The sequence below is a fragment of the Calonectris borealis genome, chromosome 1, assembly GCF_964195595.1.
Source record: "Calonectris borealis chromosome 1, bCalBor7.hap1.2, whole genome shotgun sequence".
Taxonomy (NCBI): domain Eukaryota; kingdom Metazoa; phylum Chordata; class Aves; order Procellariiformes; family Procellariidae; genus Calonectris; species Calonectris borealis.
In genome coordinates, this window is record NC_134312.1 from 135,709,391 (window position 1) to 135,734,866 (window position 25,476).

At 42.9% G+C, this 25,476-nt stretch overlaps 1 protein-coding gene across 1 annotated transcript in view; it reads left to right on the plus strand.

Moving 5' to 3' along the window:
* The first annotated feature begins 228 nt into the window (after positions 1 to 228).
* VEGFD (vascular endothelial growth factor D) overlaps positions 229 to 25,476 on the plus strand; it is a 31,842-nt gene continuing 6,594 nt past the window's right edge. The window contains exons 1-3 of the mRNA XM_075175893.1: positions 229 to 809; positions 18,632 to 18,842; positions 23,408 to 23,598. Coding sequence (XP_075031994.1) covers positions 720 to 809; positions 18,632 to 18,842; positions 23,408 to 23,598 — 492 coding nt within the window. The 5' untranslated portion in view covers positions 229 to 719. The remainder of the gene's footprint in view (positions 810 to 18,631; positions 18,843 to 23,407; positions 23,599 to 25,476) is intronic.

A 25,476-nucleotide genomic window follows, 5' to 3' on the forward strand; every position in this document is an offset into this window, starting at 1 on the left:
TATGCGTGCTGTGTAAGAACGTGTGCTGAAGTTTCATGTTTCAGGTAATCTTCTTTAAAATAATGGGAGTCTAGATTGCATCAGTTAGTTTAAAAACTGCTGTGCTATTGGTAGGGACAAAATGGGATTAGAGCCAAAATTTGACTGTGTTACTGCCAAAGTCTGTATCAGATTTAAGACACATGCTTCTGCAAGCTTCCATGAAGGTTGTGAAAAAAGTTTTAATACAGAGTTGGATTACAGCTCTTGAGCTCAAAACATTGGCCATTACACTACCATCTTAAAAGGCTGCTGTAACACGGAGCACAGAATAGAGCAGATTTCTTACATTTTCTGGATCACAGATGGATTTTGAATGCCTCTTTGTGCCTTGATGGAAGATATATTAACTTCAGTAACTGGAATCCATACTGATCACTTGTGAGCGTGTATGTGTATACATACAGATATATATCTATTTAAACCCTTATCATGATTTTCTTTCAAGTGTATCTAAAATCTGCTCTAAGAAATGACATTCTCTAGATGAGCTTACAATTGTTTTGAGCAGTAAAGAGCCAGATATTTACTCTCGTATGTTGGAATCCTTGGTGAGTTTATAAGAGAAATTCTGGAAGCTTTTCTTTTCTGTATTGCTGATAGAGAAATGCATTTCGAAACAGATGCCTCTAGCTGTATGACGACGACTGTGTAGTAACCTGTGGATTTTAAACATCAGAATGTACAAACCGTGGGCAACTGTGAATATTTTCATAGTTTCTCTTCTACATCTGCTGCAAGGATCTGACTATGAGAATGGATCTGTGAAGGTAAGTGATCTTTATTTACTGTCATTCTTAATAACCCAAATTGCCAGAATTACATACATTTAATGTGCAAGGTGGTGGTCTTTTTGCTGGTTTGGTGCTTGGAGTTCTTTTGTGATGGTTTAGTTGCACAGATATTTAGCAGCCATAGAGGAAAGAGAATCTATAAAGAAGTTAAATCCATATTCGCTGTTTAATATTTTATGTCTTTTTACTAGTTATTTTTAAGTACTTGTTGTATACTTTGTTCTTAAGTTAAACTTTTACTGTCAGTCATGCAAAATAAAAGCAAAATCTAAACAAAAATGCAAGTCAGAGCATTTAGAATACTTGTTAAATACACTTTTTTTGTTTCAGGTATTTATAATTGCAGGAATTAGTATCCTGGTATTGAAAATTTTCCTCTAAAAACACATGTTCATCAGTTGTTCACTTGCTTGCCAGAGATCAGAGAAATGTTTTTCTTTTGTTTTATTAGGAGATGTTATCCAGGACTTTAAAATAAGCAGTAACTGGTAATAGTAGAGCACATTGCCTGAAGAATTAACTTTTCTTCTGAATATAATACATGCAACAAAATTTAAGATGAAGCCTCACCTTGACAGTAGGATTTTTCAGATCTGACTTTCTGAGACAATGTGAGAACATCCAGGACATGCATTTAGAAAAATCAGAACAAAAACTGGAATAAGTTTCTACATGTGCAGTGTGTCCAAAAATGATTAATTCGGTGTGTGGTCCAGAACAAATTATTTGTTTTTCACTAACAGAGCAAAACAAGCTAATACTTTTGTTTTCAGTTCAGAAAACCTCCCGCTTGCAAGAGATGACCACACACTAGTCTGTGAACTGCACTGCATGCTGACCTGAGTTTTAGAAAAGAAATGCTAAGTTATGTGCTTAATTGCAGACTGCTGTTGCCAGCACAAGAAGTTAGCAGTGGTGAGCGATGTGTGCCTCAGGATGACTAATGACTAACTCCTTTGCCTGCTCACCATTCACAAGCTTTTAATTTACAACCTCACCAATCAGTTCTTTGAAGGCATTAGGACCATTAGTCTTGTATACATTACCTTTACGCACTGCATGACAAATCACTGGTTTCTTACATGTAAGAATCACTTTATTTAAACCAGAAAGCGCTTTCTAATATACAATACTGACCATTGTATAATTGGCAGATGATAATTCTGTCCTCACGAGGGACACGTTTATTCAGCATAATAGTAAACCACTAGTTAGTCCTTTAATTAAATTTTGAAACCATATCCACTTTGCCTAGAATAAATGCAAAAGCTCTTCTTGCTAATTTAAACTGGTTTATAGTTTATTCACTGTGATAGGATTGTCCATCCAACATCTGTAATTGTCTTCATTGAAACTTGGCTACCACTCTCAAGCAGCCAGCTTAGCCATAGGGTACTGTACACAATAACAAATCATTGTTAGTTTCCAAGACTATCCTGAAGGAATCGTGTAGATCCCACTAAAAGAGCTGTGTTTCACATGCATCGGCTGCTGATTGCCACAAGGAAAAGACTGGCTTTCCACTTGTTCCGGCTTTTTCTGTGTAGACAGAGATTTTTGGCTAAGCTATTGATTATTTTTCTTTTAATGTTTTACATAGTATGTTAGATTTCTGGGTTGTTTTAGCATGTATGACCTGTGGGCTTTCATGTGTGTACGTATGTGGATATACCCAACAAAATGTCCTTCGTGTTACAGTGTTTAATGGTACACAGGGTTATGCCTATTCTTACAGATTGCTCCTCAAATTGAATTGGCAGAACACAGAAATGTATTGCATTCATCTACCATACTTTATTTTTTTAAAGTTCTTTAAGATCAATGGCAGCATTGCCTGGATAAAAATCACAAGATCAGGATGCAGGTAATATGCAGTTAATGAGACCAAAGAAGGATTAACCACCAGCAACCTTCTCTTCCCCCATTACAGGAGTTCAAGTAGCTGAGCTCTGCCCAGGACACCTGAAGTTTTAAACCTGTTGATGGTTTAAACCATCACGTGGTGTCAGCGTGGTATCATGCGATAGCGTTTCGGGAGGCTAAGGATTTAAATACTGTCTTATCCCCCTTCCGCAAATATCCTAATTAATGCCGTGAACATTAAAAAGCTTATGTACAAGCTGCCGTGATTCAGCAAGTATCTCCATTGTGCTTGGCTTTTCCCAACCCTTCAGAGATGCCATCTTCTTCTGGGTACAGGAGTCCTTTTCCCTGCCATGTGCACCCCAAGGCTGGTGTCCCCTGCCCGTCAGGCCCAGCTCCTCCTTCCTCTCTCCATTCCTCATCTGCTCCAGTCCCAGCATTTGACCCATGTTCCCTCACCTCCAGGACTCAGGGTCTCGGTTTCCCTACTGGGCTCCCGTTCGTGCTCTCTGTGTGCTGCCCTCCTTCCCACTCGCTTCCTCCTGGGTGGGGGGTGTCCTGCTTCTCTCTCAGACCCTCAGGAGGTCTGTCCCAGTTCCTCAGAGACAGCCCTACCAGACCCTGTTGCTTTCCAGTCATGTCTGACCGTCGTCCCCCCTTCCTTCCTCCATCCCTAGCTTCTCGCTTTGTCTCTGTGGTCACGACTTCCTGGCTTTCCTTTTCCTGACCCCTGTTTCTAGTTCTGGTCTCCCCGGATGCTCTCAGCCTCCTCGGCCAGGTCTTGCCTTCTTCCATCAGTGTTCATGTCCTTCCCCTTCCACAGGCAAATCTGGCAGCTTCCCTTCCCGGTTGCCCGACCCCTGTGGCTTGAGGGAAAGGAAGGGCAGGTCCTCTGCTCTCAGCCCCAGGGGCTGGACCTGCGGTGGCCTGCACCCATGTCCTGCTCCACTCCCGAATGGAGTGGGGTCAGCACAGGCCCCATCTGCTGAGTGTCTAGCTGCTAAACCCTGGCGGGTCTCCGCTGTTGCTCTCGGAGGTTTTTACGTTTGGGTGGATTTTTGCAAAGATAGCAGTGGACACATCTGGGCCAACAGAGGTTCCTCAGGTGTCAAAACTTCACATCTGTGATCCACAGCGAGGAAACGCCAGACGTTTGCAAAGATGAGATTGCCAGAAAATGTTTTTGCACAGATAAAGAAGGAGCTTCATCCTCAACTGTGGTCAAGTCATTTTGACAGAGAAAGCAAAAAATTAAAATCGTTTTGAGGCAGACATCTGGCATGGAAAGTTTCAGCCTGAACATCTAATGTCTGGCAATGTTATAAACAACTGGAAAACAGACTCATGATGGGAAGCGGTGGGCAGCCTCAGACTGGGACAGCGCAGCCACGCAGGTGTCAGGCAGGGCTCCTCAGCCGAACTCACGTCAAGGCTGGCAGCAAGCCCTCTGCCTCGCACGCTGGTTGCTTGGTTCAGGATGCCAGCCTGACATATGAAGTCCTCATTGAACAATTAGATTTCCACATGGGTTTTCTGAAGACTGAGCATTATTTTTTTTTTTTTTTTTTCATCAGGAAATGCTTTAAAAATTCCTTGTTGAAGTTTTGTCCTGATAGTCTCTTACGTTTTGGAACCCCTCAGCTAGGGAACCGCAAACTTCGCTGTCTCTTTCCCTGTCCCACACATTTTTCCCCTCCGAGAGCAATGACAGACATAGGCTACTTTTTCCAGAATTTTAAAATTAGATGCAAAGAGCTATGTCCTATATTCATCAGAGCCGAGGTGAATTTTTTGCCAAGAAAAGCCAATGACATGTCAGAGCTGCTCCTGCCTTCCAACACTAAAACTGCCACTCTAATGAGGCTGCAAGGTCTTGATCGCTGAGAATTTGAGTCTCATTGCTCCTTGCCCAGTTCTGCCCCTTATGTTATGAATGAATTGTTAGGGGGAAGGCAAGAGACAGGGACAACTGGTAATGCCCAAGTTATGACAGACTCACAGCCTTTTCTTTTTGCAGAGGTCTTCTCCCCATGGTGAACCCCCCTTTGGCTCATTAGAGAGAAAGCCACAGCTGATAGGCCTGAGGAGTATCATTGAACTAAAAATCTGCTTTCTGGTCAGAAGACTGAGGGGTTAGTTATGCTTAGCCCTGGAGGTAAACATGGCTGCTCTCTGTTACATGCACTCCTTTTCCACAGCTAAACCTTTTTTACTTCTGCACTAAACATCGATACAGCCTTGAGTAGTCATTTTTGCTCTAACAGATCTTAGATTCAACCATCTCGCATTGCCACTGTGAGCTGGACAGAGGTGGAAGCCACTTTCCAAACACAGCTGGTGCATAGTCCCTGTCGCTGGTGAGTGTGAAACAGCACTTTGCCATGATCCTTGGTCCCTGGACCATCTAAGTGGAGAATGCTTTGCCCCTGGGAAGGCATGGAAATACTGGAGAGCCATCACACCGTGAGCGGAAGGAATCAGGAAGATCTTTGCATCTCTCCCTTCCTAGAGCCAGCGGCAGTCTGTCTGTCTGTACAACCAAAACAGAGCTCTGCAAAGAAACCTAAGCAGCAGAGCTGGATGTAAGCTTTTGTCTCTGTAATTACAACTGACACTGTTTTTTCAGATAGATCTACACAGCTCTATAATAACTGCTTGCAAATGTTACTCAGTTTCTAGAAAAGAGAGATTCTAACAAATCTTCTATTTCATGGGTTATCTTCCTCAAAGGCAACTCCTGGAAGTACAGCAAATTGCTCAACAGCTAGAAAAAGCAACTCTAAAGGTTGTTGGAAACAATTCATCTGTTTAAACTAGGCTTTTCATCCTCACATCCAGCTTCCTTTCAAAGTTAGTAAACTCTTTTAAATAAAGATTATGAAATTGTGGTTTTAGAAGTGTTTTATTATCCCAGCTTTGTCACCGCTGCTTTTGATTCTCTGTGATTACCATCTCTGATAGGCACGATAAGCCAAAAATGTGTGAAAATGTACTTGCTGCATTCCTGCAGAAATGATCATCTGTGCTTTTCCTTCAGGAGTGGGGAGCTATGAGGGAGGTTGTGAAGAAAGCCAATTTGTTCTGACTTATCTGCTACTGCCTTGACAAGGTACAGTGAAGGATAAGAGAACAATTCTGTATTGTTGCCATGCCACACGGCATCTGTCCTTGGCTCTTATCAGTTTGGAAAGGAAACTACTAACATACTGCTACTTTATCAAGAGCAGTCCTCGCTCGTGAGAAATAGCAAAAAAATCTCTCCCAGCTGCTGTTCCAGTCCAGTCCATCTCAGCTAGGACTGTAACGTCTGAGTATAGAGCGGAGCTCTGTAAAGTACATCAGGCTGTTCAGATTAATCAGATGCAGCATTTGAGAAATTAATTCTATTAGTCAGCGGTTTGAAATGAAGACAGTGCTAATGAAACTTTGACATCAGTCACGGCTCACATCTGAAACTCTGTGAAACCAAAGGAAGGCAGGAAGGCAGGTTCAGAGGGCAGTGGAGCAACTTTCTGTTAATTTGTGGTCACGAGGCAACCAAAACAAGCAATCAGCTCAGACTCGGCGAGTGTTGCTTGTTTCTGCCTTGTGTAGCCTGCTCGTGTGTTCTCCCTCACAGGCATTTGCGTTATTTCTAACCACTGATGTGGTGGTATTGATGAAGGCTCCCACAGGAGGCAAACAGAGAAATAGCCTGCTTGAGAATGGAAAAAAAAAAAAAATAGTGCAAACTCTGGCTTATGAGACCTCTGCCGTTGTGTCTGCAAATTTTGTTCTGATCACTGCTGTCCCTACTCCAGACGAGAGCTGAGTAAGGTTTACTTGTGTCTTATCTCCTGTGGACACCATATCAGTATTTGGGAAAAATAAATAAGGTACAGTTGTAGGTGATAACTCATTTATTCTTATTCCCATTAAAAACCTTGTACAGTAGTTTTTATAGTTATCACTAAATGACTGGGATCTGTTTTTCTTTCAGACCTTTCTCTCAGGGGAAGTAAGTCCAGTTACAAAACTGTCCCTTGCTGCTTCTTGGGCTTGGCTTTGAGATGTAGTCCCAGGCTTTGCTGGGGGGAAAAAATGACCCAAGATATTTTGCTGCAGGGAAGTAAACTCAATATGGTACCTTTCCTAAAGAAACCCTTATTCCTTAGGAATTCTTTATTCCTCCCACTATGTGCCAGTCCCTTATCTACTTCTCCGCCTGCTCCCTACCTCCCCAGCATGTTTTGGAAATCTTCATAATCCTTGTTGGGATTTGGGGAATGGGGACAAAATGCTACGTGCCCCCACTACAGCTGCAGAGACCCCATTTGCCCACGGCAAGACCAAGCAGAATTTGCCCTCTTTTTGATGCCTGTGTGAAAGAGCTATATATGGGGCTTCTGTATCAATGAGTAGCAGAACAATTGATTTTAATTTGCTCGCATTAAGAAAAATTCAGCTTCCTGAAGGACATCTGCGTATTTTTTCTACTTTCCCCCAAATGTGACTTAAAGTGTGCCACCACTCAGCCAGTGGTAGAACGCCATCTAGGGCCCTTGCCGCTTCAGCAGAGTCATACTGAGTACAACAGACGTGCAGTTGAACACATGGGTTTTGGCAATCCAATATGGGCGCCACATGGGTTTGGAAAGGGGTGGCCGCTCTCCTTATTATCAGGATGTCAGGATGGCTTTGTCTGAGCCATGCCTTCAGATGGGAAGCGTGCTGGGTTAGTTTTGAGAATTCATTGTCACCGACTGCAGCGTGGTCACTATTTGCGTGCAGCTGGGGAGGGAATTCTATTTGAGTCAGATTGAATTGCAAAAAAGTTGCATCATGTTACTGTATCATATGTCATGTTGCACGTAGAGAATGTGCCATACAAACAGGCAAAACTCTTCACTTTAATTAGCAATGTGACTCAGAAACCACGTTAGGATACTTTCCTGAACTGCTAGGGAAATATTACTTAAGAAAAACTACAATTCCAGGAAAATGTGTGCATGTGATTGGGGTAACATAAGTTCATTCAGTATTGGCAATGGCTTTGCTTTGTGAAGTGACATTTTGAAACCCGGCCATCCAATTGGCTAGTCACACTTCCAAAACATTTATTAAAGTGTCTTGGGGCAAACCCAGAAACCAATGAAAGCACTAACTGAAGGAACCTTCATCACATTAAAAAATATTTTCAAGTATTAAAAGAATACATAGTCATCTGATTTCATTCAGGTCTTTGTTACTGAGCCATTCCAAAATCACTGTCCAAACCCCAGCGACTTCCAAAGAATGGAAAAATATCAAAAGAAAGTGACTACAGTCTGGACACGCTCTTTGTAAACACATATAATATGCTATTTTTGACATGTGTACCCTGCCATAGTGCACCTAACAGTGTCTTGAAGTAAGCGCTACGTAATCTTTCTAGCTGTGCTCTGTACTGAGCATCTCGGCTGCCTGAACAGATTGCAGCAACGCGAGACGATACAAATAAGCATACAAGTAGAGGCTGAGAAAATGTACTGTAAGACTCCCAAAGCTGTCAGTAGCATTTGGGATGTATCAATGAGTTACCAGCCCGGACATTTATGACAATCCATCTGTGTCCTTTCACTGACCAAGCAAATATACTTTGCGTGATCACCGTAGGAGGGACCTAAAGGCAAACTCTCAATGAAGACGATTAGGCTTGAACAGGAAGAAACTCCGTACCATCGTAGACCTACTCTTTTCTTCCATCTGCCCGTCCGGCTTTTCCATCACTGCCAACAAAATGATGTGCAGTGAATGTTGTTACCTTCAAAATCACACTTCAGCTGCTGTGAGGATGTTTCCCACGAGAACCAAAAGACCTGGCTGTGGGAAGAAATATTTGTTTAATGAGAGTTGTAGTTGATGCTCAAAGTATTTGCTGGCTGGAAAAAAACTGCCCTCATTTTGGTGTAAAGATCTAGCTGGCTAAAAGTATATAGTTGTGAGAGGTATTTTGATAAAATATTATCAGTCTCTGATTGTTTTGGACATGAAAAAGTATATGAAATATTCTGAGATTTATGCTTTCACAAAATCATGTACAATTCTGATGTTTTCAGTTCTTCGCTTTGAATATTTTGGTTCATTCAAACCAAGAATACAGCAACCAAAATGTCTTGTCTCAGAGGATTTTGATAATGTAAGCATGCTACTAAAGTGCAAGAAGTCTGATTTGTTTGTTGTAGCACCACAAAAGATCTATTCTAGTTCAAAAGGCCATTCAAAATATAAAACAGCTGTTCTCTTGAAGCCATAGGGTAGCTAATATGATTTACTTGTGAAAACGTATCATCTTCAGCTAAAGTAGAAGCTGTTTTATCACCACCTTGACCACTAAGTTTAGGAAACGGGTAATTAAGTCTCCTGTCTTCACTGGAAGTAAGGCTGGAGCCCAAGGAGACAGATTCCTAAGGAGATGAGTCTGGAGAGAACTTTTAACCACACTGAACATCAGAGGTGGAGCAGTCTAGAAGTTGCTTCTCCTCCAGTTTTGGGTCAGATGATATACTGACAAGGTCAGATGATATACTGACAAGGTTTTAGCAAAAGAGGCCCTCAAACATCACATCTGTATCAGTGAGAAATGTGACGGTCTCGGATAAATGTCTCTCTGGCAGGCCCCTGCCCCCTCATACACACTGTTAGTTTTACCATTTTACGTTCCTCCCAAACCCACAAGTAACATGTCTGTCAGTCCTTCTTTCTGTGCTCTGGCAATTCTCCACTGCTTTTCTTACAGGACAGGGCTCTATGCAGTTTCTCTTTCAGCAGCCATGACACACAGGACTTCAGGATGAAGTGGTGGGATCACACAGTCACCCTTTCCTGAGAGGATGTTGGCCAAGGCCAACACTCTCTAACTCTTGAGGCAGACGGGGGAGAGGTTTTGCCCAGGCTGGGGTGGGGGAAGCAAAAGTTTTTTTCCCGAGCCTACTCTTCAGTCCTGGAGCTTCTTCTGGGCAAGCAGGCACTGAGAGGGGTAGAGAGGTGACCTTCAGGCTTTCCACTCAGAGCATCATTTCATCCTCCGCAGGCATGGCAGGAGTAGCTGTCTGGGCATTACAGCCAGGCAATGCATGTCCGACACATGCGTATTTTTGCTGGTGAGAGCTATATGGAGTCTCCCTTCGATGCAGCTGCAGAAAATGCTGTAATAGTGGGCACAGCTGAAAATATTAGCAGGCAAATCAAGGCATCAATTTTCTGAGGGGGATTTGGAAAACAAAAAGTGCTGCTATGGTCCTTTGCCTCCGAGCCCCAAAACCCCAACTTCTTTGACTATCATATGTCTGATGCAACCCTAGGATTTCTCAACTGTAACATAGTCTTTACTAATTTTATATTTGGGGGAAGAATGTTGAGGCCATTTTCAACCTCTTAAGAAATTCAGCCCAGCTGGATATTTTTTGCTATACACTTGGACAATATAGCTGTATGCTTTCGATACAATTTCACTGGAGAAAGTACCCTTTTAAAGAAGTGACAGCTGGAAGTCTGCCTCACAGGACCTAAACTTGTCCCCACCATAAGCAGCATGTCCCTCCAGGTTATTAATGCTGTAACTGTGATGATCAGGTGAATGTTCGGTCTGGATAAGGCAGTGCACTGAGAGCGCCTAAACTTTTTTCAAGATATTAGAACAGATTTGAGTATTTGTTTAAACAGTCACCATTCAAAGGTGGAATGAAGTACTGCATGCTCCTGAAACTTCACCCATGCTTCTGATAATGATGGCAAAGCCTGTAATAGTCACTGAAAAATCCCATGACAAGCCCATCTGTTTCAGAAAACAGTATTAGTAGGAAGTCAAAATATCTCATTGTTTTGTCTCTCTGTGGTCATGTTCACTATAATTAAAAATAGCTTATTTGTGCACTTCTAATGCATAGATAATCATGCTTCCAGAGGGGATGCAGACAGGGATGGGACTTCATATATCATATGTTCATAGCTGACAGAGAATCAAAACCTGATTTTATTGGAGCTGTTGAAAAGTAGATGTTCTTTCTCTCCTCAGAAATGAAATACAATGGTGATGACAAAACTAGTGCAAATTAGTATGTGTCAGACATGTGCTAGAGTTAGACGCCTCATGCTAGATGTTTATAGGGTGATGTAGTTGCTTGTTGATAAGGCAGTAAGTCAGTCCTGCAAGCCTGATGTTTTCAAGCTGCAGAAGATCCTCTCATTAATTTATTACCCGTTACGCAACACCCCAAGGATACAAGATGCTGTATTATAGACAATATTTCTTATGATAAAATTCGGCAATGGTTGAGCCCCTGCTATCTCAAAATCTTGGCCCATCACTCTGAGCAATATTTTCTGTGTTTCCTTGGTACTCCCTTTGGATGAATGCCTTCCTCTGTTTTCTCTCATCTTTTACTTTGGTTGTAGATATCAGGTTAGGGATCACCTCTTTATTTTGTATTTGTACCTGACCCCATACTCCGAGGAGCCACAATAATGCTAAAAATACTACTAATAATGATGAAAATCCTCAAAAGGAGTTCCTCTTACTGCACAGACTCCACACAAGCTTGTCATCCTCACCAGGAAAATGGTCCAACAAGAGACCTTCAGACACCATGTAGATCTTTGTTGGCCTCACAATGGCAGGAGCTGCCCTGTTTTTCTGCTAAGAGAGAACAAGACTTTTCCACAGGAACCCTCTTGCAGTTCCCTGGCCACATCAGCTCACAGGCTTTGTGCTGGGAGCCACAGCACGGCTGGGCAACTACCCCATGGCTTTGGGGCTGGGAATGAAGTGCTTTCCTCTGTCCAGGCAGCTGCTGGTGCTGGCTTTCAGCCTCCCAGGTCCTTCAGACCTTGGTGCCGTTGCACTTCCTGGTTGTTTATGTTTGTGTACCTGAGAAAAATTGACTGCTGTCCCTCATAAATTGCTTGTGCTTTGGATAAGGAGAGGGGATTTAATCTCATTTGATTGCTCTCAATTGAGTGGGATTCGGGTCACCTAACTACAACTGAGCTAGTGACCTGCCGACTCCTCCTTCATGTCAATGGAGAGAAAGAGGCAGTCTGGAGGCACAGTTTATCCAACAGACGTCAGAATGAGATGAACGTGCACCCAATGGGCTTATTTTTCTCTGTTAACTATAATAGGAGTCTCAGATAACTAGTTCATATTCAGTCAGGTGAATGACTCGTAGGATCAGATTTTTTTTATTTTTAATGATCGTGGGGTGGCAGGGAGCTGCAGGCACTCTGTCTCTGCAAGATGAGCCCATAACTATTATCAGCTCATACACTGTCATAAAAACACCTTGGGGAATGCATCACGGAAGAAAAAGAGGTTATTTTCAGGTGTAGCATACATAGCAGAAAAGTTCCTTGGTATTTTCATGCGGCGATGAATCATCTACCTAGTATTTAAACTGGTTTGAGTCTAGTTCTGAGAATAGCCTTTGGGCAGCACTGAAACGGGGGGAGTTCAGCTTCTGGTTGCGTCAAGTCTTTGTCTTCTACATGACTTCTCTTGAACTGAATGCAGCTGCTGTTGCTGCATTAAGCACACAACACTCACATAAAGGTTCAAAATGTCCTCGCATGCTGCCAGTACTCTTTGTTGATGTCCAAGTGCCCTCACTTTGTGATGAAATTTCCCCCCAGATTGGTTAATTTTGAAAGATTTAGGCTGAACTTAGCTTAAACCTGTTTGGCCATGTTTGTGATACAATGGCATTAAGAGAATCATCACTCTGTGTTATGCACCTACAATCTGCTTTCCCTGGCAAGATAAAGCTGTTACCTTCTTTTTATTGCTTAACCGCTGAGAGGATGGATCATAAAACAGTGCAAGGTTATTGAGAGGTTCCTTAATCATTTGTCCTGGCCCCAGACGCAGCGATAATGTTGAAGATTTCCACTGGCATTTATGCAGCACTTGCCACAATAGTATCTGTGACCCTAACTCAGAAAAACATTCCTTTTCAGAAGAGCTCTTACACGTGTTTAGCTTTAAGCAGAGGTTTATGTCCCACTGTGGATAAAGACTGCGAGGCTGGGGCTTAAGGAAAGCAGTCATCTGTGTAAGCTTTCAGGATGTATTTCCTGGGTCCGTGGGTGTGCTTGAGTACAGAGTGAAATGCAAGCAGGACTTTCCTCAGATGGAGCAAAATATGGATTTCAATTAATCTTTATTTTTGCCTTCTCATACACACAAAATATTATTCACTATGCATCTGTTCTCTTAAATAAAAATACTAATAGTTACTGATGGCCTTGAAAAGAATTAATTTTGGGTCCTAAGCATGTGTTTGTCCTAAATATATTTAGGATTTTACTGGGCCTTTCTTTTACTATCATATTCTACACCTCTTTCCTCTGTTGTTCAAAATACCTCCAGGAGACCCTGAAACACAGCATTAATGCAAAGACCATCTGTGTCAGGCTGGAAAGAGCGGCACATGCAAAAAAAGGGGTTCTGCAAACATGAGTTCTGCTGACTCACTCAGACATCGGTTTGAAAAGGGTAGGGTATTTTTTCTTAGGCAAGAAACCTAGGAGCTTGTCAAGCATGGAGAAACAGTGCAAACTGCCGAGCTGCAGCACCTGACAGGAGATTGTCAATACTAATTCTCAAGAAGGGGCCCAGTTTGACCAGTGCAGACTATGTGTGGGATTGTGCATCTGTATGACATGATGCATAGGCCAAATATTTGACTAGCTTAAATCAACGGGGTAATGAACTCAGTGTCTGATTTAAGACAGCTTCCAAGGTGGGAAAGGCCACTGAATGTACCACTGCTTTTTCTCTTGTTCCTTTCCAATGCTAACTACTTTTAGGGTTTTTCTGGCATCTGAGGTTGCTAGGAAGAAGATAGATAGCCCATTATGGTTTCTTTTGGAAGGACAAAAGTTGTAATTATCCAAAAATCACAATGCTAACCCACGTTATCATTTCCTGATGTCAATGATGTTGCTCATAGCCCAAATAGAGGAAAACAGATATTCCTCTTTGAGTTAAAGAATAGTTTTGGAACATCTGAGAGGTCAGTGTTATGAAAAACATACAACTTCATTTAAATATGAATCTGATTTTTATCTCTGAGTATGGGATCCATTCTTAGATAAGACACTTAGAAAAATGATATTAAGAGCAGCAGTAAGCTGAAGAGATAAGAATGAACTACTTAAACCTACTATTTTCATATTTGTAATTGATGAGTTTGACACAAACATTTCTTGTAGGCAATAGCATTATGTATTTGGTCGGCTACAGGGTGTACACTTATGGGTACTGAAAGTTTAGGACATTTGGAGCTTTCCAGTGATATGGCTCCACAGGTAATTTGTTCATTATGGGAGCATGTAAAGGACATTGCCCTGGCCCTTTGCCAATGGCTCCTTCTCTACTTTCTTTCTCTCTCAAGCCTTAATGTATATTTTAAGCTTTCTGGGGCCAGAGATCATCATTTTGCTACCTATGTGAACTACGCCAAGTGTAGTGAATTCCTGCTCCACATCCAGGTTGCAGCCATTACAACCAACCCCAGCTGACCACTAAAATCTGGGCCAACCTAAGGGAATTGGAGTGAGGGCATGGCAGGGACAAAAATGGATGTCCCTCTGCATCAGGAGGCTGAACAGCTCAGCCTGAGGTAGGTCTCATTAGATTCCCCCCGGCAGAATATGGGGAAAGGAGTAAAAATAAACAAAATGAAAGCACAGTGGGATCCAAGCAGTACAAGATGGTGAGAGCAGAGCGGAGAATGGGAGGGGAACCTGGAAGCAAGGACTATAGTTATCAGAGAAAGCCTAAAAAAGGGAGGTAGAAGTATCTGAGAAGTGGGAAATAGTATGTGCAGATGACTACAGTCAGGAGAAACAGACAGACAGCAGCTCTGTTCCTCTTGTTTTTTGTGAGGATCTGGAGGTTTGACCTCTCTGTATGCTTCCCCCTACTCTTTGGCTGAGTGGGGAGCTCCCCTCCTGTTTAAATGCTGATTTTAACTGCTGTCCACTCGATATCACTGTGAGAGGGGATGAAGTCCTTGATCATCACATGAGGGGTAGGTTTGGGACGTTGTTGAACCTAGCACTTTCCTCCAATTTCATATTTTGAAACATTTATTCACCTTTCTGTGCAAAGCTGCACTGTTCTAAGTGTGGCTTTTCAGTCAGCCAGAGGATGTTTGTCTATATCTAAACAGGGCTTGAATTTAAACTGCAGTACATGAAAGAAGTCTCCACATCTGTGTGGTGCTAGGAGCCCTACGGCACATCATCTATGGTATTATCTGAGACCGTGAGAGGTTCTGTGTTTTCATTTGATGCTGTCCTTTTCAAAACAGGATGACCAGAAATGGGTGTTTGAGAAAGATTTCATGACCACACACTATTCAGTGCTGCTGTGCTGCAGCGAGAGAGTGCCCGACTGAAGCAGTTCATTCTGTGGTGTCCAAGGCCGTAGGGCTGAGCCCTGCTGGTGGGTCTGATGCACTCTGCACGTTATTTTCAATTTTTAAGCTTTTAGTTTGGTATGCTTTTAAGTTGTGGACAACTACCTCTATGGTCAAAGTGTATAAGGATGAGGGACATCCTTCCAGATGCTGAACACTCTGTGCTCTAGCAAGTGTCTAAAAGAACATTTTAGGTGAGAGTATTGTAGTAGTCTCAAAGGAGTCAAAAAACCACATAAGGCGGTATTCACTGTTCCTGTTTTCGCGCTTAGGTAGATTGGAACAAAATTAGGTGCTTTTCTTCAGATGTTTTATACCTCAGATAGCTGCAGTGAGATTTGTTTGACCAAAGATCCACCACACAAATACCTCTTGTGATCTGGTGAGCCTGGGCTTGCTGGGCAGCCAGCAGGAAGACTTTCAAGGTGATTTCAAATGAAACATGCTCTAAAAGTGTCTATATTTCTCTGTCTTGGCTATAGAGGGAGCTGAAAGTGACTAAATTGAAGACAAAATAGATGTCCACACCATAAAAACCTACAACTATCTGGGATTCAGGCCTCCCTTAAAATCTAGCAGTGCCTTCTGCTCACCATCTTGCCTAGTGTCAGCAGTGCTCAGAGAGAGAGACTGCACTTTATCTCAATGCTGTTGTTGTTACAGGAAAGGGCATCAGGAAATTTACTGGATAGGGAAGACGTTATAAAATCAGCTATAAAATCTGCTCCCTCCAGGAAGAAGTCAAATGTAAGAAGAAGGAAGACAATTATTCTGGCATTGTGCTGGTAAGCAGCTGGTGATCCGGTCAAACTGCAGAGCTTGGATAGGTGTTAGGAAACATGGAGATACTAGAGGCAACAGATTCACTTCAGGGTAGAAGAGCCCAGACAACACTGAGCAGGGCTGGAGTTTACAGAGAAGCGATAACTCAGTTCCAAGGGCTCTGTGTGAGTTTTGGATAATCATGATTTAGTTAATTAGGATACATTTCTGATGACTGCATAGGGAATTCTGTAATGAGCACTGCTTCTTCCAGTTCCTTTGACCATACTCCTCCAGTTTCCAGTATATGAAAAACAGTAAAAGAAGAGAAGGAAGAACCTGCACACATAGGCAGGCTTTGTCAACACCATTATGATGAATCAATAACAGAGGTACTTTTTTTTTTAATTACCACATTTCAAATCCTATTGGAGATGCATTTCTTGGGTATAAAAATTACTTCTACTACTTGTTCCTCTTTCTATACAATACTAATTATGAAGGCATAAAGTCAGTTCATTTCAGTGTATTCAGTCCACAGTAAGGAACTTGCATAGCTTTAAAAATACAAGAATCCTTACAGCAGTACAAATTCTTGCTTTAGATAAACCCAGAAATATTTTCTTACAATAAGGAGGCATTTATACTTTTCCTGTTCTCTTTGATCTTAGGTTTGAAACTTATTTTGCTCATATAATAATCATTAATAAAATCTCTTGATATTTAAGTAAAAGAAATGGAAGGTCCTAACTACTGACCCTTACAAGAAGTGCAGAGATATGTCTTCTAATTTACGGAATACCGTCATCTCATTTTACAGGTTTGCTGTAGTTTCAGTCTAGTTTAGAAGTCTTGGACACTGATTCAGCTAGAACATCTTTTTCCTGTAAAGAGAAAAAAGTCTTGTTAATGGTTAATAGAGTTCAATTTTAATATCTTTGGTCCCATTACCACACCAGCGCTATACTCGCACGTTTTGTAGGGTCAAGGAGACAGTTTGTGAATGGGAGTGAATGTAAGCTGTGGTTCTTAGAACAAATGAGTCTTGACGCATTGAACTCAAGCTGAATTTCAGCTTTCCTAGATCAGCAAAATTCTGGGTAGCTTGTTTGTAAAACTATCTTGAAATTCAGTTACTGGTGCTAAGTATTCACATTCCTTCTGACTTATTTGTCCATAAGTATTGAGATGGGTTTTCCAGTTTTCACCACATATGAAATACATGAGAAATCATTCATCTATGAAAACCAGCCATCTCTGTAATGAAATATGGCAGCTTGCTAGAGCACAATATATTGTTCTGTATGGGCATAAAAGAAGAGCAAATAACTTATTCTAAGTTAACTACACAGGGAATTTTAGGTCAGTGGAAGGTAATTACCCAAAAACGGACTTGGCCCATATGCACATGCTAACATCTGTATCATTGCAAAATAAATGCCACAGATGTTTTAATAACAAATAACAGATGCAGTCAGTGCCTGGGTTTCAGATATCATCTAAAAATGTTGCTCTTATAGGTGCCCCTTTCCTCCACCCCTTCCCCAGTCCTATACAGAGCACTCGCTTGCTACCGGTTCAGACTGCAGGCTGCGACACACCTCATCGCCAGCTTCCTATATTTCAGCTTTGCCTTTAAGGACTGGAGTTTTATTTATGAGAGCTGGCAGTGCAGCCCTTTATTTGCAAGTCAAAAAGTACAGTCAACTGCATGACCAGAGAGTACAACTGAGAGCACCAGCCCAGCGCAACACAGCCATTTACAAAGATAACCTTTTACTTGGGTTGGAGGCAATGGTTTTCAGCAGATCTGGTGAGTCAGTGGAAACAAATACTCAATGCCTTGATAAGGCACAAACACAGATGCCGGAAAGCAGCAGCCAAAGAAACCAGTATTGTTATGGGGTGCTGTGCAATATTAAGTTTCTGTAAAACAGGTACATTTTAAGTGAATAACGACTTTAAACTGATGGGGTAGGCCTTTGTAGGGAGCACTCTCCTGCGGGAGCGGACAATGGTCACGTACATCATGCAGGCGGAAAATGCAATGATTGTGCTAACGCTGCTGCACAGCCACGGCACTGAGGCTGGACCTGAGGCCGCTTTGGCTGACTTGGGCATGACCCAAACGGTAGTCGGGATGGGAAATGGCAGATGCATCCTGCACTTTGCACCACGTTGAACGCTGTTTGCCGGCCCGTGTGGATGGGCCCTCGTACTTAGGGCAGCTTCCAGCTGTATCACCTGTCCCTGCAGTGATGTCTCGTGGTTGGCACCAGAGTTTTGGCACCTGAGGTGGCTTGCTGCAAAGGCACATGGGTTGTGCTCACCCGCTGAACTCATTCAGGTTGTCTATAGGGGTGGCCCAGGATTCATGCTGGCATGGCTGGCCAGTTCAGGCACAGCAGCGATGTGATCGGTGTCTGCCAGGTTCCCTGGGGAGCCAGGATATGGGGAGTACAGCCTGCATTTGCCAAATAGCTGTAGTGGCTGTGAGGGAAAGGGTGAGGAAATGGGCGTCTCCCCTTCCCAATTTATATAGGCACAAATCCTGCAGATCGATCTGGCGCCAGGCACTGTCAAAGCCCGGGACATCTCTGTGCGCTCCTGTTTTCCCAGGGATTCTAAGCTGTCCTCAGTAACATGCTGCCTTTTTGTACAAGTGCTCCATGTGCTGCACAGGGGGACAAGCTGTAAAGGTACTGGCTTTCTGACTTCCCCCTTCCCTTCCAGAGGACATCTCTGTCAGCATTGGAGCAGTCAGAACAGCAGATCAGGAGAGCATCCAGCCTGGAAGAGCTGCTTCGCATCACTCACTCTGAGGACTGGAAGCTGTGGAAATGCAGGCTAAAACTCAAAAGTCTGGCCAATTTAGACTCCCGCTCTGCATCACATCGCTCCACTAGATTTGCGGCTGCTTTCTATGATATCGATACACTGAAAGGTAGGTGCAGGTTTGCAGCTGAATGATCTCAGCTTCAGGACCACTGATTCTTAACCAGTAAAGGGTTAAGTACCAGGGGTTTCCTAGAAAACACTGGAAACAACATGGCATTCATGGAAAATGACTTTGTATGAAAAAATGTCAGGCAATAGCCTGAGTCTGCCTCCCTGTTTTGTGGCCAAATCAGGCTTATTGTTGTCTGTATACTCTCCAAAGGGAGGATGTATTATGTATGGATATGTCAGGCCACAGAAAGGAGGGGAAGTCAGTGTGCAAAGAACAGGTTCGAATGACTGGCCGAGGGGCTGGCCAGCAGCATTGGGCTAAATCTCAGAATTTGCTTTCAGGCAGAAACAAATGAGCTTTCCTGCAGGCATAGAAATCCCTTTTTTAATGAGGTGTGCTCTGATATAAGGCACTGTATCAGCAGCAGTGTCTGGGCAGGGTGGGAATTGCAGAGGAAGGAGGTACTGCCCTAATCCCAACCTATTTGAGGAAGTCTCTCCGGAGAGAAGTAGTAGAGCTTGAAAGAACCAACCAACACCTGAATGCGGGGGATCACAATCTATTCCCTCATCTGGAGGAAAAATGAATACTATTCCTTGTAGGTGAGAGACTCGAGAGGCATTATATGTTCATTGATGTAAAATAAAGGATCAGTTACTATACTTTGGTCTAGCAAACGGATATAAAATCATAGAATCATAGAATCATTAAGGTTGGAAAAGACCTCTAAGATCACTGAGTCCAACCATCAACCCAACACCACCATGCCTGCTAAACCATGTCCCTAAGCACCTCAAATACCTCCAGAGATGGTGAATTAACCACTTCCCTGGGCAGCCTGTTCCAAGGCTTGACCACTCTTTCAGTAAAGAAATTTTTCCTAATGTTCAATCTAAACCTCCCCTAGCACAACTTGAGGCCATCTCCTCTCGTCCTATCACTAGTTACTTGGGAGAAGAGACCAACACCCACCTCACTACAACCTCCTTTCAGGTAGTTGTAGAGCGCGATGAGGTCTCCCCTCAGCCTCCTCTTCTCCAGGCTAAACAGTCCCAGTTCCCTCAGCCGCTCCTCATAAGGCTTGTGCTCCAGACCCTTCACCAGCTTTGTTGCCCTTCTCTGGACACGCTCCAGCACCTCCATGTCCTTCTTGTAGTGAGGGGCCCAAAACGGAACACAGGATTCGAGGTGCGGCCTCACCAGTGCCGAGTACAGGGGCACCATCACCTCCCTACGCCTGCTGGCCACACTATTTCTGATCAGGCCAGGATGCCATTGGCCTTCTTGGCCACCTGGGCACACTGCCGGCTCATGTTCAGCCGGCTGTCAACCAGCATTCCCAGGTCCTTTTCCTCCGGGCAGCTTTCCAGCCACTCTTCCCCAAGCCTGTAGCGTTGCATGGGGTGGTTGTGGCCCAAGTGCAGGACCCGGCACTTGGCCTTGTTGAACCTCATACAGTTGGCCTCAGCCCATGGATCCAGCCTGTCCAGGTCCCTCTGCAGAGCCTTCCTACCCTCCAGCAGATCAACACTCCCGCCCAGCTTGGTGTCGTCTGCAAACTTACTGAGGGAGCACTCGATCCCCTTGTCCAGATCGTTGATAAAGATATTGAACAGGACCGGTCCCAAAACTGAGCCCTAGGGAACACCGCTCGTGACCGGCCGCCAACTGGATTTAACTCTGTTCACCACAACTCTCTGGGCTCGGCCGTCCAGCCAGTTTTTTACCCAGCGAAGAGTGTACCTACAGGATAAAAGGACAGACCGAGCTATTCTTTCTTGTTCAGTCTGTACCCTGAAGTGATATGATCATATCACTTTCCTTTTGGGAAATCAGATATTGCTGATCCTGTTCCAATACCACTTTTACAATAACCACAGCCACATTTGCACACCATTACTCAGCTAAATTATCGCTGAGCAAAGGCCTTAATTTGCTTCTCTGAGCCACAGCACAGAAATGCAGACATGAGTGCCAGTCTGAAAAGGGTTTTCATATGACAGGCATGGTTTTGAACTTCTCATAGAAATTTTGTACAGAAAAAAAAAATCCAATATACACTGAAAAACAATTAAGAGGGCTTTAATTAATTATACACATTTTGTTTGCTCACCTTTACAAGCTTAGGAGTCCACAGAGCTGTTATTAGAAGTAATACCCAGTGTCAAATGCTCTAATTCTCTATTCACTATTGCTCATTTAGTGAGCACCAGCATTTCTGAAAAAATAAAATATTCCTTTTGTCAATACAGCGAGACAACAGAGGATGTTGTCAAGTGTTACCGAGGCAGTGCATATTGTGATGGTCTTTTTTCAATGGCAGAATAATGTAACTGTTCAGGTAATAAAGTCAGATGACTATAGTCATACAGATAAAGTCTTCTTATAATTGCTTGGAAGAGCTGTTAGATCGTTTCCTGCTTTTCCTTTAACAGTCTAACTCTAGGCACAGAGATGTCAGCTTTCTCATTCAAAGTCAAGCCACTGAAATTTAAGTTAAAAAAAGCCTATTGGGTCATCTTCTCCATTCTTCCATCCAAAGCGGAATTATCCCAGGACAGAAACTACTTTTGTTCTAAGATCTTAATATGTTCAAGGTACTAAAGCTCCTTTTAAAAACCCCAAGCCTATAAACATGTATTTCTTTCCCACACCCTTTCCAGTCATTAAGCATTGATCTTTTTGCCAAGGGCATCTGTTTTGTTTTAATAAAGTGTTTTGACAAGAAGGCTGGGTCAAGGCTCCTCATTGTTTCACTGCTAGACCACCTTCCACAGCACCCCAGACTCCAGCAGGGCAAATTCAGGACTTTATTCCTCCTTTCTAGAGCTTTAACGATGAATCCACTGAAGGCTCCTGTCACCCCGTCTAACCACAGCCTCTCCCGAGCAGCTCAGCTCACCTAGGACTGCAGCGCTTTCAAGCTGGAGTCTGTACTGGAGCCAAATTTCTCAGCAGATGCCCTGCGCTTGCTCACGGAAAAGATCAGGGTGACTACGGTGCTTCTGAACAAAATGTGACACCCAATTCTTTGACCGTCCCTTCCTATAACAGCCCTTCTGCTAAAGAAGCGGTTAATAAAGTGAGGATGTGTGCAGTTGGAAAGGTCATCACCGCTTACACCCATTGAAGTGACATCTGAAGTGATTACACGCACATACCTTAATGAGTTTGGCAAACACTTTATTTTCTATTTTAAGGCCTAGGATTGGATTGCTGTTTTGATAGACTAACATTGCTCTAGAAAATTCTATTGATTTTAGTGATTCTTCTCTTAATTTATGCTGTAAAATCAGAATCTGGGCCCCAAGCTCTTATTTCTTGTACTTTTTGCATGACTGGGAAGTGGAGTGAATCAACCCTGGGGAAGGACTTTTCAAGAATAAACAAACTGATTTAAATATACACAGTCAGTTAAAAAAAAAAATAATAAAAGGAAAGTCAGGTAGGAAACAAAGAAATAAATGCTCATCTGAAGACAAAGGATAGCATCTAGATTAAAAGTCTTCCAGAATTTTTTTTTTTCCCAGAACTTCCCTGTAAATGTATGCACTGCTTGCACAATCGTAGGGAGGTGGACTGCAGTGGAAGAGAGCGCAATTTTCTTAACAGTATAGAAGTTGCTTTTGATCTTTCAGAAGCTTGGGAGGCAGGAGGGGGGCAGACAGGAAAAATGTTTTTCATAATTTTAAGACGGACTTAAAGCATAAGCATTGATGACCCTCGAGTAGTTCCATAACTTGAATCAGGTAAGCAAAAGCCAAAAAAAGCAGGGCCACCTCTTAACAAGACTCAAGATAATATTATGTAAATGTCACTGCTGTCTCCCTCTGGTTCAGTCAGTTAATGCATTATTCCTTCTGGCAGTCAGAATTTTACAGATCAGTCTAAAATAAATTACTAGTCGACAACAATTCAATATTTGAAAGATGTCACAGTGTTTTGAATAGATAAATCATGCTTGAATTCATATTCCTGTTATTCAAACTCGAACCCCTGAGGGTACTGAGGTGTGAGAGTGTTTGTCTTGGATTTCCTTAGACATTTTGGAAACGGTGCTCGCTGGCTGACATCCAGTAGGAGTATTAATACCCTCTGACCAGAATCTGTTAATCATTAATGTGCTTTTGCAGTCAGGCCCAGGCTCTACTGAGACCGCAGTGGGGTACATGCAAAGAGAGGATAAAATGACAATAAGGAGGTCTACCCTGGAGAAAAGGAGAACAGGGTGTGGGCCAGCTTTGTCAGACAGAGGTCGTGGAACTGACTCTCGGCTAGAGGAAATCGATGCAGCTCTACTTAACCCACTGGAATTAAGGGAGATTTTGGTCATCCTGGTTGAAAGCTAAAGGCGTATAAATGCAACGACCTCTCTGCCAGTGCAGCTGGTGTAAGTTACTGGGATAATTTTGCACTCAGACTCTCTCTGGTCCTTAGATCGATCCAAGTAAGTGCAAATGGCCTGCCAGCACTTCATTTTTATTTATATAATGCCTCTGTCTCACTAATCAGAGGTTTAACTTTGCCATGATTGCTCATAAAAATGGTGTTTTCTCCAGTCATAGATGAGGAATGGCAAAAGACTCAATGCGTGCCAAGGGAAACCTGCGTGGAAGTTGCCAAGGAGCTGGGTACAACAACCAACAAATTCTTCAAGCCTCCCTGCGTGAACGTGTTCAGATGTGGAGGCTGCTGCAACGAGGAGAGTCTGAGCTGCATGAATACAAGTACAACTTATGTGTCAAAAACGGTAAATGAAGCTATTAATCTGCTTTCTTTTTACCCTGGGTCTCCAAGAACAGAGGGGAAAGAGGATGTTTGGTTTCTGAGGTCCTGTTATGAAAGATCTGTCTGCACTATCATAACAAACAGAAGAATTAATTTTTTATTCATGTGGAGTGAATGCAGGCATGTGCAATAACATTTTACATTCATATTGCATTATTAAAAATGGCTATATATGCATAGAGATGGAAAATCGAGCCCTGTGAAAGTGACTGCAGGCTCACGTGATGTTAAGGAGCTTAATCTTTCATTAGTGTATTGTTACTTGGACCCGGGACCTCTTGAGAGTATTGGCTTGTGGGAATCCTCTGCACCAAAGGTTTAAGAGACACTCAGGGAAATTTTGTTGTGTGAGGCCAGGAGTCTGAGCGCTGCATTTTCAAAATTGCCATCAGTGCCAAAAAGGCTGGCTAATAATTTTGGATATGCAGTTTTGCGAGCCTAAAAAGGGGACATTTTCAACAGGAGGGGACATATGCTTTCAGTTTGAATGCCTGAGGATCTGAATGTCCCAAATCAGAAGTCACTTCGGAAAAGAAAGGCTTAAACCAGTAGCCAATTACTGCTTAGCTGCAACAAGTGACAAATACCTGAGTTTTAATGACCAGTGCCAAAAAGTGAGCATAAAGAGAGTATCCAGAGAACTTCTTTCTGTAGAGTTCCTCTAGCGTCTATGTACAGAGATACCTTGCTCCAGTGGGTGACTCTGAGCAGAGCTCCAAGTTTACTCCTTTCCATCAGCTCTACAGATGAAACCATCTATGTTCATACCTACAGAAGGAGCACAGGAGACTGGTCCTCCTTGATTAATCTTCACCTTGGGCATCCCTACCTATAGTTGATAAAACCTTCTGAACCGGAGTAATATTTTAAATTCTAGTTATGAAGAAGGCTTTTCTTTAAAGCAGAACAAAGATTGAGGGCAGTTGTTTTAAAAAGAAAATTGAAGTCCTCATGGGGAGCAGATCCGATCACTTCTGTATTTGTTTCAGGTTTGTTGGAATGTAATTCCACTGTGTCTGGCTGTACTGGAATATAGCTGGAGTAAAATAAATCAGGGCCTGTCCTTCTTGCGTCAATGTTCATTAATTGCTTTCATTCCACACCAGAAGGAGAAAGCTGTTATGAGCTGTTGGCCACACACAAAAGACATCCGATCAGCTCAGGGAGCTAGGTCAGGCTAAAAAGTATTTATTTATTTATGTGTTTTTGGAGCAGCAGTTCATAAGTTTGTTGAAAAACTGCAGTTTTGCAGAGTGTAACATTCCTTTAGCATCCTTCAAAATAAAGATTCCTTCAAAAGCCCCCAGCTAAATTCCACTCCTGGATAAACCACCATCAGTCCAGATTCACTCCTCTAAAATGAATGGAATTACTCCCATATTAATGAGAGCATTTTTTTTTCCTTGGTATAAAATATCCACTGAAGGATATTCATGCTACCTAAAGTCAGGCACTGCGAGACCTAAATTTAAATGTCTAAGTAGTCAGTTAGGAATACTTCTCAGCCCCTGCATGTGGATGCAGCATCAAGCCAAGACATGCTGGCACACAAAGACATACCCTTTGCTTTGGTTTCCATGGGAAGGAAGCTGGCTTGGCTGGGCAGAGCAGGTGTGGGTCACTTCAACAGCTCCTGCACGTAGCTGCCCAAGGAACCAGGGCTTCCACAAGGCTGCTCAGAGATCACCCTGAACAATTTGAACGCACTGAAGGTAGCCTGCTTGGTTCCTTAGGCTCCTGCTATTGTCAAGAGAGGGATGTTTCCAGGATGATGCCCTGCACAGCACTGGGATCAGCATTTTGGCAAGTTCCTACCTTGGTGGGCATTGCTTACTCTTCC